Source organism: Coptis chinensis, chromosome 8 (assembly GCF_015680905.1).
Source record: "Coptis chinensis isolate HL-2020 chromosome 8, ASM1568090v1, whole genome shotgun sequence".
Classification (NCBI taxonomy): domain Eukaryota; kingdom Viridiplantae; phylum Streptophyta; class Magnoliopsida; order Ranunculales; family Ranunculaceae; genus Coptis; species Coptis chinensis.
In genome coordinates this window covers 651,345-669,635 of record NC_141463.1, presented here as the reverse complement: position 1 = coordinate 669,635, position 18,291 = coordinate 651,345, and the positions used below count along the sequence as shown (strand labels likewise).

General features: G+C 40.1%; 1 protein-coding gene across 1 annotated transcript; it reads left to right on the top strand.

The window, feature by feature from the left end:
* The first annotated feature begins 4,923 nt into the window (after nucleotides 1-4,923).
* Nucleotides 4,924-15,217, top strand: LOC147479157 (acyl carrier protein 2, mitochondrial-like). Its single transcript, XM_086581391.1, has 2 exons — nucleotides 4,924-5,193; nucleotides 14,726-15,217. The coding sequence occupies exons 1-2, from the start codon at nucleotides 4,993-4,995 to the stop codon at nucleotides 14,900-14,902; spliced, it is 378 nt and encodes a 125-aa protein (XP_086437517.1). The 5' UTR covers nucleotides 4,924-4,992; the 3' UTR covers nucleotides 14,903-15,217.
* The last annotated feature ends 3,074 nt before the right edge of the window (nucleotides 15,218-18,291 follow it).

Sequence of the window (18,291 nt, the reverse complement as noted above, 5' to 3'; positions counted from 1 at the left end):
TTTGATATGGATTTGACCTGATTTCATTTGGACGACTGCCTATGTATCTAGCTCTCGGGGAGCCGAATCAAGTCGGGCGTAGTTCACGATTTGGGATGAATGATTTGGTGTTGTCTCTTCTCGAGAGCCTAGGGGAAGATGGAGAGTGAAGAAGAAGCATAGAATTCTCCCTTTTTTAGATCATGTCTCCTCTTGATTTTATAGCCCATCCACTTAATGTGGTCTTGAATGAGCTTTAATGCAAATGCAATAAAGTGCATGGTTGTTGTTACATAATTGTTGTAACGCTCTGCCTTTCCATCTTTGACCATTACAAGACACAGTTTGTTGGTCTTGGTATAAGCATACGGTTGCGGTCATGGTATGAGCGACCTCATGAGGTCTCTGGTATGAGCAACCTCGTAGGTCTTGATATAGTGACGAGTTGTGCTGGACACGTGTATAATATACGTTGGTTGTGTATATTAGTCCCTCACACAACCTATCAAATCTTTTGAACTGGAGGAGCTAGAAATGTGATACATCGAGTGAGCAATTAAATAAGAATAGGCATGTTACAGAATTAGAGAAAAGAAGTACAACTTTCATCCCAATTGAGATGCAATAATATCTAAGAACCCAAATTATATTATGAATTATCATGTTAAATCTCTTTATGTTCAAGCGCAGTGGAATCCGACCAAGAAATTGACATAATCAAATAAATATTCTCCTTTAGTGGGCTAGGGGACTAAGCATTTGTGCAATAGTACTCTAAAGTGTCTGTAAAAAAAAAGGTCGGCGTTAAACCTCACAAAAACAGGCCTATATGGGTGACACTTGAAAGGGAACCACATCAATTAATATAAAATGTAATGTAAAGCACCTTAACTATTAAAAAAGAGGAATCAACAAAGAACAACTGCAGTTACAAAGTTGTTCCTACTTCCTAATTCTTAAGCATTACTAACAGCGTCATTAGTGCATTTCAATTTTTTTTTAAAAAAACAATGTATTCTCATCAAATTAGATATTTAAACCAAAGAGAGAACCAAACATAGCACTTTTAAAACAAAATACCATAAACCACAAAGGGGGAGTGAAGTGGTTACTAACGAGACAAAGACCAAGTGGGTTCATGCGTCTTATTGATATCATTCTTGACCTGCTCAACAATATAAATCTCCATATCATAACAAATCAATTTATTGTTATTATTAACATTTTGCTTTCTAACTTGAGATTCATACTCTTCAGGAAGTTATGGACTCAAATATCCATTTTGTTATTTCTTTTCAAAAATCAAAACATCAACTTTGCCTACCAATTACAGCCTTATCTTTGGAGAAAATTTCGAACACTTGAGAGTCAATTATATTACAGTCAATTTAGTCTGATTACTGATGGTTCAAGCATAGGCTCATAATACTTTCCATGTCAAAAACGATTGCATAATCTAATCCAATTAAGATTCTAACACATACACAATCTTTACACACACATACCAAGCAACACAGAGGATAGCGGGAAAAAAATCTAGCTCTGAAATCTAGAGATAATCCTTGAAAATCAACAAAAAACACAACAACGTAATGTGTGGAAAAGAAATTGTTAAGGAAAGGAAAACATATAGGAATTGAAGAGTTCAAAATTCATATGTACCTTTGGACTTCGGAGATGAAGAACTTCAAAGTTTCTTGCTTCTCTATTGTGTCTAGCATAACGTAAGAAGGAGAGTTGAGAGACATAAATGAAAAATAAATTGGATGGTTAGGGTTTTGTTGGGAGAGGTGGTCGTAGAATTAAAACATGTTCAATCCTTTCTTTGATATAAGGAGATTTTTTAATTGGAGAAAAAAATGAGAAAGAGGTGTCAATTGGTTTATTTTATTTTATTTTATTTTTTTAAAAATTTGACGAAGGTTTGGGTTTTTGGGTTTCTGGATAAAATTAAAGTTGCTAATCGGGTTATTACTGTTGTTAAGAACTTTCAGAAAGTTGATCCATCCAAGGTATAATATTTCACAGTATTAGGGTTTATCATGTGTGTTTTTTGGTAATTTTACAATACCTATTTTGTAATGATATTGGAAATGCAAAATATCTAATATATACCTCATTATTGTCTTTGACGCAGTTTTACATTGAGAAGATCGCGAGTAGATGCTTTTCCAAATTCTTTGGACAAAAACATAATGCAAAGGTTGCATACTGTTGAAACTTTTGCAGATAGTTCAATATTTATTCCAAAAGTTGATATAAAAGAGTGGTAGAGTAGCAGGTTTCTATGTTACAGAACTGGAAACAAAATGGCTCCACGGTTCCACAATTTATGTACTTTCCATTCATACTGCTTCTCTTTGTAAATAACAAACTGCAATTGGCAACAGGGGAAATATAAAGTGATCGATATCATTGAATTATTAGTTCTTACAGTTTAAATAATATATACCAAACAATTTGTACCTTCTTAATAATACTATCGCCGGATTACAAGTTAATGGCCGGGTAGCTCACTGGACCGGATACTAATCCTGACCCTATTCAATTTAGTTTCGACACGTGTAATACGCACCGCGCGTGTCGCCAAGAAATTATACCAGAAAATAAAGAGTAATACTCGTCACACCCCGATAGTCTCTCACTCTCTCTACACACGACAAGTTTTTTCTCTTAAATAACTCTCCATACCCCATTTTTTGTTAATATAACCATTATACCCTTAAATAACTCTCTCCACACCCCATTGTAATTGGACATCCAACTCTTCACTCTTTGCTCTTCTTTCTTTAAAAACTCCACCAACACTCCTACCACTCATGCTCTCTTAAAATTTCTCCCTCCCTCTCTTGTTCTCTTAGGTTAGTCTTGAGTCTCTCACAAAATTGTTGTTATTCCCACCAAATTTTCACTTTGAGAATGAGCTCAAGTGGTGGAAGCAACATTCAAGATAAATTCTCTGGCCAAAATCAAAATGATAACTTTCAAGGTTCTCCAAGTAACATGGAATCAGCTCTAACACTACTGCAATCTAATTATTGTTCCGATTATGAACTCCACAACAATGTTGAAATTAGCTATCCCGATATGACCGAATCATTTATAACAATTGACGTAATAATTTGAAAGCTTGTATTTTTATTTATTTATTTATTTATTTTATCAATAACTTAGCAAAAAACAAATTTTCGTCAATAATATCTAAGACCAAGGGTTTACGCAGGTCTTCAAAGATCATCACTCGTTGATCCAATGGTGTTCGACAGTTGATATGACTGTTGGAGTTGTGGTTGTGATATTAAGGTCTGCTAATTCAAGACTTGGGTACATACCTAGAGTTTTCTTGAGTTGTGAAAGGAGTGAAAAATTTAGACCATCTGTAAAGCCGAAAATATTGAACAAAAAAACAAAAGAATATATGCAATCCAATTCAAAGAAATGTGGTTGTCCATTTGTGTTGAAAGGGGAATTATGAAACGAAGGTGGATGGATAGTGAGTGCTATGTGTGGAACTCATAAGTTAAGAAAGCAAGAATAGTAAAGCCAAGGAGTTGGTATCATGCAAAAGAAGACTAAGAAGAACTCATATTCAAGTGTTTGTAGATTTACTTGAAATTGGGTCTAATTGGGATGATGGGTGATGAGACTTAAATCCATTGATATGAGACTTCATTGTGGATTGGCAAGATGTTGAACCGAATGGACATTGTGGATTTATACGATTGCCGCGATGCTTAGGGTTTAATGGAGATGATGCATGGAATACTGTGAGGGCTCTTATGTTGACAGAGTTGATTTCCCATGAGGCTGATTATACTTTAATAATGGGTAGAGAAGAACAAAAAGAAGCGATCAAGACAGATCTACGATTATGCAGTTCCATATCGATGAACCCCAATGAATGGTTTGAACTTCCTTCAATGAGATTTTCACTACTAATACTTTTCGGTGTGTCATTGTCGTCATTGAGAGAAAGAATGTGCGTCATACTTTCCTTTGTGGATTGCTCCCCGATCCAACTCGTGTTCAGATAGTGGCAATAGGCCACATTGGATGAGGCACACATTTTGTGAAACTTGTGCTTGAAGATGATAATCCTATTCCGCCACTTGCTCCATGATGGGAGTCATTTGCATGGACAGAAGCTTGGGATTGGGCAACTATAATGGGACCAAGAATCATGAAGTGGTATAAAAGGGTTCCAAAAAATGTTATGGATTTAGATATTTCGTAACTATCCTTATACTAACAAGATTTTTTGGCTTTAATATCTATTTTGTGTATGTATGCTGTCAGAAATTACAAGACTATGAATTTAGACATTTTGTTGTTGTTTGATATTGTTATTGTTTACTGCCAAATTGTAAGTTGCATGCCATGAGTTTTTGCGTGGTTGTTTGAAGTGGCTTTGACATTTTATTAAAACTAGTTTTTTTAAGTGCTCTGTAAATGGTAGAATATATATAAGTAGGGTCATTTAGTAGAAATGATACTTTGTTTTGACCAAACTTTGCAATAGTTCTCTCCCAAGCTTCAGTTGCTATGGAAGTATGTGTTAGGGTTGTCCCTTGCCATGAGGCACTCAAAGTATGGGCAGAAATACATAACTTCGAGAATAGCATGAAGTATGAATTGTATGTGACATATACATCAATGTTTCTGTTCGGCTCAATGTCACTGAATAGAGAAAGATGTTTTCAGAGTTTCAAGAGGTCGACCAAAATATGTCATCAGAAGTGGCATAATCTTATGTTTTTTTAAGTATGTCATCAGAAGTGGCATAATTTTTATTTTTTTTTAATTATTTGAGTTTTACGAGAAAACCAAGCTTTGAGTAGAAACCGAAACGGGGTGTGTTTCCAACTTAAAACTGGGTGTGGAGAGAGTTTCTTGCACCCGGGTGTGGAGAGATACAATCGGGGTGTGACGAGTATTACTCAAAATAAATACGTGACTATTCTAAAAAGAGAAGAAAAGAGTGATTTTTTTTTTTTTGCAAAATAGAGACACAAAATGGCGGCTGCTATGAGAAACGCAGTGCTAAAACATTTGAGAGTGAAGTCATCATCAAATACGACCCCACTTTTGTTTTCCAATCTTTTATTCCGTCGAAATTTGTGTGAACAAGTGAAAGGCTCGTTTCTGGATAAAAGTGAAGTTGCTGACCGGGTTATTACCGTTGTTAAGAACTTTCAGAAAGTTGATCCTTCAAAGGTATAACTTTTTTTGGTAATTTTACAATACCCATTTTCTATCCTTTGATGAAACAAAAAATCTTTATTATTTTGCACAAATAAGTCTTTGCCTCATAATTTTTTACCCCATATAGAAAAATTATGCTGTGTTAGATTAGTGTTTTGCATTATGTTGTCATGGAGGCCTTGCCACCAAATAACTCATGATTCGTGATCAAATGCTGTGTTTCAGCAATAGTTACCGGCGTATATTCTTCATATTGGCCTTATAGTCTGATACTTGATGGTTCTGTGGTCGAGAGCGGGAGCATAAGCCACCACGCCACGACCTCCACCCCGAGGTTGGATTATTCCCTCAGACCGGACCAAGAAGCGTGTACCATCCAGACCACAAAAGAGCCACCCACAATCACTTGTGGAGTCAGGACCCAAGATTGGCACTCTTGGGTGTAAACCTAAGGAGACGACCATGTCGTAACACTTCCAAAGGAGACCAAATCGAACTAACTTTGCGTCAGTCCTAGTCACCTTCCAGTCGTGGTTAACCACCGGCGCCCCAAAGAGTTAATCTATGGTGACACTAGGCGACAATGCGGTCTTTGAGTACCACAACACGCATTTTAAGCCATTGCTTCATCCACGCCTTGAGCATCGTATACTCTTGTAGTAACGATGTTCCACCAGGGAACAACTCATCAGGCGTGACTTTTTAGTCACGCGGCTTTAGTTCCTTTTGGAGGAAACTTACTAATAAGCCTTGAAAATAAGGATCCAAGGGGCTCCCGCCCTAGCCACCACTCCAAAGGAATGGCCAGACAAAGGATGTGTATATGCAGCAAACACTCTCTCAAAGTGAGTGTTGTGAGAATGCTGGATACGGCTTAACTGCCCCATCCCACCAATACGGCAAAGCGTTGAAAAACGCTTCACACGCGGTGACTAATGGCGATTAAACCAAAAGGGTGGAAGAAGTTGGATAACGAAGCGCACGGATACTGGACTTAAGTCTTTCTCCATATTTTCACTCGAAATCTCTTCGCAAGCTCACCGCCCCTGAATGAGAAATAAGTGACTTTTGATAACTAATAGTCACCTGCAACTCAGCAAGGGCTTATGCATATACGTTGACGACACGTTCGTCACATATAATGACATCATCGCCCAGAATTGCGTAACGATCAAATGTTACGTCTGGGTAAACCTGGTCTGCACTCCACCACACCAAGAAAGGGTGAGTAAGTGTAAACAAGGGCCAAGAAGAATAGTAACCTAAAGGTTGGCGGCAGTGAAACTGACCTGGGAACGCTTTTAATTTCGACCCAGGAACATGAAAAATGTTGCACGCAAGTGCAGAGTTCACAACTGCAGACGCAAACTGTCGGTCGAACAGGTACACCATTACTTGGAAAAGAAACACCAACGGCCATCGGTCCGTCGCTGACTTCAAATCGAAGGAATAGCATACCGATTCACCTCTAAGTCGATCAAGAGGTCTTGTTTGATTGAAAGTACCATCCATGGGTATCCGACGGAGGACCGCCATCAACCAATCATGAACGGGGTGTAATAACCTCTGATTGAGAGAGTTGCCTATGGAAAATATTCTCCGTTTAGCCCCACCTTCAACAGACTGACCTAGACTACCACAATCTGGCTCATAATCAACATAGGGAAAAGCGGACATCAGATCAGGTCCGATACTTGGTTCAAAGTAATCGAGACCATGACCTGAAAATATCTTATTGTCCGGATCTAGGGCTTAATCGCTGGCGTGTAGGGCGGCCAGAGTATCCCGGATGAATCCTGAGAGCCTTCACTGTGGATCATTTCCAACAGACAGGTGTAAGCCTGTAACTCAAAAAAGAGTGCAGGAAAACAAGACCTTACGGTGTCTCGAAGGGCACCGACTTTTCCTTGAAAGTAAGTCAGTGTTTTATTCATCCTACGATATGTGGGTAAAGACTTCCAGGTTGGATTCCAAGTCATCCCTTGGTTAAGGGGAATCGTTGAAATCCAGGGTGTGTAGCTTTGAAGAGTGTGACAATACGATGTTTCATACTGTACACGAACTCAGCAGCACAATCCAGATCATCGATGGGATCGCTGATTGATTGGAATGTAGACCGAAACCGGTTTTGCTAGTTCAATCACTTTAGACAACGTAAAAAATGATAGGTAAATTTGTACTAAAGCGCCAGCTTTGTCATCTTTTCCGCGAATCATCTGTCGATGAAACGCAGGGATGATACGATGGAAACCCTGATCTTGTTAAGGAAACAGGTACTGGAAGTAAGGAAGGAGAGCCTTGTCACCTGCATATGCACGCTGAAGACAAGCAGAGCATTGTTTCAGATACATAGCAAGGAACAAGAGGCTGGATTTCTTCCCAAGTAACCATGCTTGTTTTGAGAACAGGTAAACAGCGATACACCGCTCCTTGGTTAAACCTTCAAAGAGGATGAGGGAGACTTTGTTCAAAAAACCCCTCATCACTCGAGAATCTTCTAAAATTCTCTGCCCTTTGATGGCCGATAACCGAAGACACCTGTCGAACAACTGCTTATTCAAAAGATTTTTACCTTTTGTCGTGGGAGCATTTCGATCACGCGCCGCTCCGGCAACTTACAGGTCCCTATCCCCGCAAACAGTTGTTCAAAAGATGCCCCAGAAGGGCCACCAAACCTCACCTAGAGGACCGGGATCTTCTCCGGCCCTGGGAAGGCACTTGGTTGGAACACAAGGCATCTAGCCCCGAGCTAACCTTGCTCGAGGGTCGATGTTCGGTAATAACCGACATATACTGACCATCACAGTCAGAACCGCCGGCAACGCCGAGTGGAAGTCCTGGCAACAGGCAAACTTAATTATTCAACTAACCTGCACTCAGAACCAGGAGGTTTCCAAGCCTCCAAGCCATCAGGGTGGTTAACCCAACCTGAAGACGTCCTTGGCCTTATAGTGATAAGTGGTAAATTCAAGAAAGAACCTGTTATGGTAAATTAGGATGGTGCGCCCGGTAAAGAACCAGAGGTGGTCTGCTCCACACAGAGCTAGCTAGTGGCACGATATCATGGAATGACAGCAAAGGAAAGGAACTGGACCCAGCCACACACCTGGGAGGATAACCGATAATGAGCAAATACTAGCCAAAGATTGACCAACCACCTAACATGCCAATGAATGATGGAAACCAGCATGCTAGCCGAGATTGACTGCTGACAGATAGATATGCACCACTCACCACTTTATTTATTGCATCCACATCCGTCATTGCCGCCCTTCCCTGCTAGTGTAAGCCATCACACCACACCCAACGTAAGGAGCTATAACCCCTCGCTGAACGGTATGAATCGACTTTCCCACCACTAGACATTTACTCATTAGCTGGCATCCACCTCTGCTTGGGGATGGTATGAGGTTCTCCGCTAACCCCACCGATCGAACACTATTTCCCACACCAGCCAATGCATAGAGCTAAGGTACTCTTTACTATAACGGAATATCGATACGACAGAGTTGAACACCTCAGCCCGTCACATTGATTTATCAATGAAACATTTATAAGGTCGAATGCGATCTACAAAAGCTATTATATGAGACGAGAAGTTGGTTGTTTCATCTCACGAGTACCGGCCGGGTCTACGGCTATCATACATAAACTCCATGGTGACACACGAGCATTGGTCCTTGTTGCTTGCTCCCTCGCTTGTCCCATCGAAGTCCTAATTGAATTATTGAACTCGAACTCCTGACCTGAAACCTAACAAAAGAAATGTCAAGCCGTCGCAGCAATTCTCTGTTGTTAATCCATTCCCATCCAGAAGTAAGCATGCAAAAGTAAGTTCCTTTTGCGGGAGGGGAAGAGGCAAGTTTGCTCAAGACCACTTTTTTACCACCCAATCCTTTGCTGGCCTTTCAAGTCGGTACAACAATGCTCGCGCAGTAATGCAATCTCTTCCATCAGACTACGGACCAGAGAAAGAAACTTCAAATTCGTCTTATTTTTATTTGGCTCCTTTCTCTTCTCCGGTTACTGAACCCCGAACCTAATTGGTGTGTGGTGCGGAGTGGACGGAGCGAGCTTCAAAAGCTGGACCAGCAATCCAATTAACCTAATCCTAATCAATCGGAACTTCAAGGATAGTCTTTTTCGATGCGCCCAACCTAAGAAGCATTGATTGGTCGAGCATAAGCCAGTCTAGCATCAGCAGCCACGCTGAGCTAACAGTGAGTCCACTAGCCTCCTCACAGTATGTGATCCATTGAGGAACCCACTACTAAATTCAATGGTGATGAATCATCTAGTAGTAGAACTACAAGAAGGTCCGATGCTGACAACCTTCCCATTTTTATGGGTACGAGGGAAACAATAAACTGTCCATTGTCCCGCCTGAACGGCAGTTGCCAACAGAACGACCTGAATGCGATGCTCCCTAGGAAAGCAGAAAAGAAAGGGCCCTTTCGGGCACTTATGACAGACCAGTTTAGCGTCCCGGTGAGCCACAAGCTCATTCGTTGACGTTAGGCCGTTCGCTGCAAAACCGGAGAGCAGGGAATTCCCCTTGGGAAAGGACCACAGGGAAAGCTATAGGATGAATAGAGGGCAGAGGGGTAGGAGAAGCGACTTCCCGACGGCACCTACCTCAGGCTTATCCTTATCAGTCTAACTCTCCTTTCTGTCTGTCACTGATCTCCACTACTTGACTTGCAACTTGAGCTAGCAGACTGAGCTTTAGCTTGAGCGAGGCAGACATCTCTTTTTTGGACTGAACTGCTTGAGCTGGAGCTTTGGACTCGACGAGGTATTGGGTGCTTGCCCTATTAAGGGTCTTTGTGAAAGGCTTTCTGAACCCTTTTTAGGGTTTTTCTCTTTTTTCCATAGGTTTGAAGAAGATGTCTGCAACTTTCATTGTCGTGGCCTCGAAGCATGCAGTGGGAACAAAACTCAGGAACTATCTCGTAGATGATTTTCTTCCATTTTCCTCCTGCACCCATTCCTAACCAGATCCGATTTGGCCTAGGCTTTAAGCTTGACGACGAAAAATTCCGCTCGCACTCCACTCCAGGTGTGCATAAGTGGCGGAGGCACAGTTACACGGCAATCAAGTGGGAGGATAAGACAGATGTGGTTTTGAGGGTCAACTACATGAAGGAGGCCTTCTTCCGATGTCGAGCTCCTGTCTTGACCCACGCCTGGGGGGCAACGGTGAATATTGCTTAGTTGGACCGATCTAGACGGAACAAAAGGAACCAGAGGAGATAGTCCATTCCTCTGCTAAGGATAACAGACCTTATCTTGACTCATAACTGGTTGTCGTTGCTACTGAGCTGCTAGTTCTGATGGTTCTACTTTTTCGCACTGGTTAGCGACTGTGCATCCCGCTGAAGGACTCCTGTTACTCCCGATCCTACCTATTCAAGCCCCGACCATTTCAGTTCATGCATTTCTGCCCCGCCCTCGATTATCAGATGTGGTTTTGCGGAACCTGCCCCGATAAAGAGAAGAGGAAGAGCTCAATCTCAGTTTCAAGAACTATCTAAAGAGTCTTCAAACGTAAGATTTTACGTTGGATATAAAGGTTATTTCTATAGATCGAAGGAAAAGACTACTCTAGTTATTGATATCTGGAGGTTTTCTTTTCTTCTTTCTGTTCTTCTTAGGCTTATTCTTGTATAGAGTTTGATTCGTATCTTTAGGCACTGGTTTCTCTAATCCCGGGTTAGCTTGCTTAGGTTGTCCCGTAGTTTGTTTAGGCACATTAGGTATATCTGTTGTATCTTTAGGCACAGGTATATCTTCTTGTTTCTTCTGTAATCCCGGGTTAGCTAGCCCTTGCTTAGGATTCCCGGTTGTATCTTCTATGTTGATGTCCTTTTTGTTCTTAGTATTTTCTAATCTTGTTGTATCTTCAGTTTTCTCTAATCCCGGGTTAGCTTGCTTATTCTTCTTTTCTCTCTTCCCCTCCGGAGTAAGGGATAATTATCAGTGTGAGCAGCTATAAGAATGAATACCGGATTTCCAGATAATCCGATATGTCCGATGAGCACCCCGAAGGGACAATCAGGTATAGGGGGACCAGACGTGGAATGGTTGGCAGCTTCTTTGATTCTCCTGTCTGAAAAGATTGTGATTATCACGGTCAGGGAACGAAGAGTCTTGCAAGCCCTCCGCGAAATCACCCAGGCGGAGCCAGTTAACATTATAACTGCTGAAGAGGGCAAAGAAGATTGGTGAGAACCCTTCTAAACTACCTCCAGCACGGAAGGAAATATGAGAGAGCCGAAAGCTAAATGGGCCTAAGCACGGCTAGCGACCAAGTTCATCATGTGGAAGGATGCCCTCTATGTTTATCGCTTGATGGGATCTATATGAGGTGCATAGCAAAAGAACGGATACCCGAGCAATGCAAGAGGTCCACGCTGGACTGTCGCGGGGCCCACCAAACGGGACAAAGTGACAAAATCCCTACAAGAAGGCCTATTTTAGGGATTAGGAGGATTCGATTACAGTGGCTAGTGCTTGCCTTGAAAGACTTGGATTTGCTTCCTTGTCTAAGGCACCTGCCGAATAGTAGTGCATTCAATACCTCTCGGTCATCTGGATCGGGTTAAAGGACTACTTCCGTAAAGTCAACACCTTACCTAAATAGGTAGCTCCCCTTCCCTTATAGTCGACTCCTTCTACTTCTTTTCATTCTATTCTAGCTTGACTTCTTACATCTTCCGCAGCAACCTCCTATAGTATAGTAAGTTAAGTCGTTTCATAGTCCCGAAAACACACTTCAAATTACATGTGTTAAGCATAGTGCCATTTAATTAAGATCGATCGGGCGAGGCTAATTCTACTGAATTAGATCCACTGCAGTCTTTTTTCGCAGGACCTAGACACAGAGGTTAGGGGAAGTAGCGTGCCAGCATTCACTGGTGGAAGGACTGGCAGCAGCGAGACCATCATAGTTGACATGGTCGGAGCTAGAGTCCCCATATCTGTCTCTACTCTTTCTGTAATTTACTTCCTCCCGCTCCCAACCCCTTTGAAAGGTCTTCCACTAGTGGCTGAGGGATATGAATCTGGATCCCGATCTTGTCTCACGGACTATCCCGTAGTGGTTCTGTGACCACGCTCGAAATTGGATCTATTTCTTTGACAGGGTCAACTGGCATTGGTTCAACTAACTGGCTAGCTGCTATTGATATCAGAGCCTTTGCTTCCCATGGTGCCCTTGCTCCCGGATTTCTTTTTGAAAAGCAAAAGTGATTTGAAGAATCAAAAGGATAAAGATCCTCCAGCCAAAGCATTGGCTTGAATGTCTTACTTTTCTCTTCTCTTAAGGCATATTCTCTATTGTTCTTTATCGTATATTGATATCTGGAGGTTTTGTTTTCTTCTTTTGATTCTTATTCTTTCTTTTCTGATTCTTAGGCTTATTCTTGTATAGAATAGGTTGAGGTTGCAGAACTCTTTCCTTGGATTCCGCAGTAATAGGGACTGTTTCAGGCTTAGCTTCTAATTCCGATTCAGTTTCAGGCTTAGCTTCTAATCCAGATTCAGTGATCGGAACTGTTTCTAGCTTATCGGATTTCGGAACTCTTTCTTCTCGCGTAGTTGATTCCGATTCAGTGATCGGAACTGTTTCTGGCTTATCGGATTGAATCTCTTCTTGTTCTTTCATGGCATCACTTCTTGTCCTGAAGTAAGCTTCTTACTTGTCTTAATTCGATAATGACTTCGCTTCCCTGATCGAGTAAGCCCGATCTGTCCTATAGTTTAGTTAACACGAATCTCTATCGCGCAGAATAGCTCATTTAAGCATAGGTGTTTACTCGAAAACTTTCACTTTCGTGTTTCACGATATTTCTCTTCTAATAATGGAAAATACAACTAGATTGAGACTGTTGACCCGGTCAGCAACTTCACTTTTATCCAGAAACGAGCCTTTCACTTGTTCACACAAATTTCGACGGAATAAAAGATTGGAAAACAAAAGTGGGGTGGTATTTGATGATGACGTAATCACCGTCTTCACTCTCAAATGTTTTAGCACTGCGTTTCTCATAGCAGCCGCCATTTTGTGTCTCTATTTTGCAAAAAAAAAGACCCTTACGACCCGTTCCACGTGTTTCACGCATTTCCCTTACCGTTGTTAAGAACTTTCAGAAAGTTGATCCTTCAAAGGTATAACATTTTTTGGTAATTTTACAATACCCATTTTCTATATGTTTCATTTTCTATCCTTTGATGAAACAAAAAATCTTTATTATTTTGCACAAATAAGTCTTTGCCTCATAATTTTTTACCCCATATAGAAAAATTATGCCAACTAGATTCATTCTGCTGTGTTAGATTAGTGTTTTGCATTATGTTGTCATGGAGGCCTTGCCACCAAATAACTCATGATTCGTGATCAAATGGTGTGTTTCATGCTATGAATTTCTGCCAGTGAGTTATCACGATAACCAGATAGATCAAATTTTTTGAATTTGGGAACGTTTTGGAGGGTAAGACGACTGAGAATGGGGATAAAATTAGATCTATGTTCAATACTAGAGAGAAAAGGAGATGTGAAGATGTACTGGAAGAGGAATCGCCGAGACTTTGAAGATATGGAGTCATGGAGGACGGGGAGGACTGATAATCATGTAATGCCTCGGCCATCAAAGTTTAGTTAAATAGATAATTCTGAAAGGTTTTTAGCTCCTACATTTTGCTTCTTCACTAGTGTTTGCTACTGATGCTTTCACAAGATTATATTGTTGTCTGGTAGCCAAGAGAAATTGTACATGTCGTTGAATTCTGATACATATTAAGAACTGTCGGTTTGGAGAAGTTGATATGTATAGCCACCAGTGCAGCTGAGATCGAGAGAGAGAGACCTTTTTACTTCTTTATACATTTCCTTTGTCTTTAGTTGATATATGATTTTGTGCATATTTGCGCAGTAGTAAGTGGTGAAGAAATAGAAGTTTTCAAGGAGTTGATCAATGATATACTTTTATTTTCTTGATAAATAAGTAAGTCAAGGATATTGAGGTTGCATTGTCTTCCTGCTACTCTTGCATATTAGAACTGAGCCTTAAGATAATGAAAAATGTGGCTGATACATACACCAGTTCCTTATCTTGAAATCTAAGTTGGATTGACACAGATACGTGTGTCCGTTTCCGACACAGATACGAACCAAGTGTCTAACATGGCAAAATATCAAAAGGTGAGGTATATCACATACAATATGTGTCACACATGAATACGTATCTGACACGGATTATTTTTAAAATATGGTGGGTCCATGTAACATAGTTTTAAATTTTACCGTCAGACTCTTTGTCCAGTCATGACATGGTCAAATGTTGTATGCAATAACTGCAGGAAGACACTAAATAATTTGTGTGTGTTTTTTTTCATAATTTGTAGGGGGAACAAAGATAATCGTTTTTCAAACTGAGTTCATGCTATTGCCAACCTTATGAACAATGTTTGATGCTTTGTTATTCATCAGATGTCGATATTTGACAAATAACTAACGAGTGTATTATATATGGTTTTCTTGCAGGTCATACCAAGTGCCCATTTCCAGAATGACCTTGGACTTGACAGCCTCGACACTGTAGAGATTGTGATGGCTTTGGAGGAAGAGTTTGGGTTTGAGATCCCCGATACTGAAGCAGACAAGATCAACTCCATCGGTCTTGCTGTTGATTTCATTGCTTCACACCCTCAGGCAAAATAGACCAAATGGAGCTCCATTTGGTGTTGATTTCTTTCTCGTTATTAAGTTTCTCCTTGCTCTACTATATTCCTGTCAGAACTCAACAGGCAACTCGAGTTTTTTGGTGTCATCATCCTTTGGATATGCAAGATGTTTCTTGATTTTTTAAATTATGGTCTATATAGAAATGTAGGCTTGGAATTTATTGTTATTTTGCTTTATCTTTCAGTAGAAGAAACTGCATGTCAGTCATTTGCTACAAAGCCTTTAAACTAAACTCTTATCTGTTGCAGTGGCTTTGATCTGAATAAGACCACGAAGAAACTTGGTTTAGTATTTCTCTCGTGTGACGAAAGGGTTTGCCCTCTGATCGTAGGATATATATGATTAGCTATCAAACTGATGAAAGAATATATGTAGATACCTAATTAGTCGGGATTTGTGTAGGATGGTCTACCTTTGATTTCTCTGTTCGTAAAGTGGAAAGAACATTGGTAGAAGGAGATTTGTGCATTATGGTGAGTGGGATTGCCAAAACGAGGCTGTGTGAAGGATTATTCTGTTTCCAAGGTACTCCTTAGAAACCATTTTATTTTACTGGCAGAAGTTGTTAAACCCAGAGTATGTAGAACCCCAATTTGTATCATGTATGAATTCAGGCTCCGAGGAGATAGTATTCTTCGGAGAAGGGTCTGAGTGATTGCTAAAATTGTGACAGCAATATTCCGGAGTACATCTGAATAGATATTTCCAAAATTTCAATTTTAATTTATCGAGTAGGAAATGGTAAATTGGAAATTGATGTTCAAATGCACCACATTCTGCTTTGGGTGGAGTTTTGAACTGCCATGGATTACAGAACGCATCCAGCCTTGCTCTACAAAGATGAATACACTCTCAGGCTTCCAGCTAAGAGATTTTGTCAGATGTATGATCAAATGACCAGAAGTCACAGTTTACTTTGTGGCGAGTCTAACTATGAAAGGATCACATATCTCAATGGTTATACAACCGAAAAAAATATGACAAGTGACATTCTTTAATTCGACCTTAAACAATGAAAGGAGTTGAGCTAAACACCCTCTTCTCCCTCCCAATTTTTCCATGTTTAAGTGGAGTCTAAAATATGCACGCAGTACAAGTAACACATTGTTCATGGCTATGCTACAAGTCTAAAACCATCTGGCAATGTAAAGTCACGAGAACCATAAAATGGAAACATGGAGTCACAAGAATTGCAACTCGCGCTTCCAAGAAATGTTTATAAATGCCATGAAAGGCTCAACACTATGAACACAACCACCACGCAAACAGAGTAAGAAAGAAGAGAACAATTCTCATGGAAGTAGTTAAGTTCTCAGTAATCATGGTAATAATAGTTGGACTGACTATAACTTTTTCCAACAACCAAGTTTTGGCACAGCAATGCGAAAGTGATATTCAGGGGTTAGCAAGGGAGTGTGCACAGTTTGTTCAGAGATCAGGAAAACTGACTCGACCATCACCGGGTTGTTGCAACATCCTTAAGAATGTTGATATTCCCTGCGCATGCAAACATGTAACTAGGGACGTAGAGCAGATCATTAGTATGGAAAAAGTGATATATATGTCGTTAAATGCTGTGGTCGACCAATGCGCCATGGTACCAATGTGGGAGTAAGTTTTCTATTCATTCATCGAATTTTGTACATGTCAAATTTAGTAAAAGTGTTAATTATCATTGAATATTCTTTTCTAATTTTATTTTCACGATTTCTAGGTTATAGAGTACCACTCGCATGAGGCAGGGTGAATAGCAAGAGGATCAAAATTCAAAAGGGTTTCACAGTAGTCTTTGTGTTGATTCTACGCTTTTGTTTTCTCTTTTCCCGCTATCCGTTAATAAACTCCAATGCTTCGTCTTCAAAAATTTATCTTCTCTACATTTTCATAGATTTTGTAAGTACGATCATATTACGCTTGATATCCATTTTATGATTATACCACTTCTGCTTATATAATGGACCGATCAGATGACTTAATAATGAACTTCAATGCAAATAATGCAAATTGTGGTAACAGTGAACATTAACAGCTACTTCTTTAATTTGCATCTAATGTTACTTATGTGAATCATTTGTGATCCTCTTAAGTTTTAACAAAGCAGCCTTGGCGGATGATTGCTTTGGTCATATACTGCTAAGATAGCAAAGCATTCGTCAATTTATGTGTAGAAGAAAGGGCCACTGATTCCACTATCATCAGAGTGTTGCGATTTAAGGCACCCTTCAAAATAATGTAAATGTTCCTTTGATTTGTCAAACTGTAGAAAATCAGGCAGGGAAACACTTAGACTTGCACAAGTTTCTCTATGTTGTGTTCTGCAGTAGCCACCCTAGTAATTGATGTAAAAGACTACTCTCTATGACTATATCATTTTCAAATTTGACATAATGACCTAAAATACAATACACCTTCCTGTTTTTTACATTAAAAAATTGAGAAGGTGGTCTATGTTGCTCAATTTTTGTGACTCTGTTTACTTTATGTGGAATATCTACTTTCTGTGAACATACTAGCATCATCATCAAAGTAGACATTGAGAAGGTGATCTATCCGTCTATGTTGCTCAATTTTTGTGGCAAACTCCTAACTCATGGATCTAAATGTGAAATGTGAAAGTAAGAATCACTTTCAATCTGTCTCTTTCATGTTGATTTTATTTAGTGGGAATGCATGTTTTATGTATTCATGTCCAAAGTTTCAATCAAATTTCGGTATTCACGTACTCGGCAGCGGGCACAAAATGATGCACCACATTCCAAGTTTCCTACAGTCATTTCCGATGTCACTTGTTGGTCAAAATTGTTGACTTTTATTTTGGGACAACTAGTCGGGTAATAGGGCAGATTTGAGATACTTTTTAAGATCCAAGCCCAGCCCATTAAGCAAACGGGTAACAACGATCACGGCCCACTGTTAACTACCCACCTGGTGGATCAAATGTGTTCTGCATCCTTTTACATCCAAATGGAGGCAATTCCAAAGTGAATTTGCAAAGTGGCTTTGTAAGCCCGAAATGACCACCAGTTGTCGAGTTCTTGGATAGGTGGCATTTCGGGCTTTGTAATTACTAATTACAAAGAAAAAATGCAAAGTGGCATGCTTGGATAGGTGAATCTTGGGCCTCGGCCCACTTCAAGTTTCTACTTAACGGCATGAACTCATCACAATTTGTGCGAGAAGAATAGTAGTAACTAGAAGAGGAGAGAATATGGCACTCTCAAGCATTTCGTGCTTCACTTTTGCAACTATTGTCATGGTTGGGATTTTGATTTCCAGCCAACAAATCTCAGAACAAGGCTGTGAAGGTGATTTTCAAGGTCTAGTAAAGGAGTGTGCAAGGTTTGTTTCAAAAATTGGGGACAAGG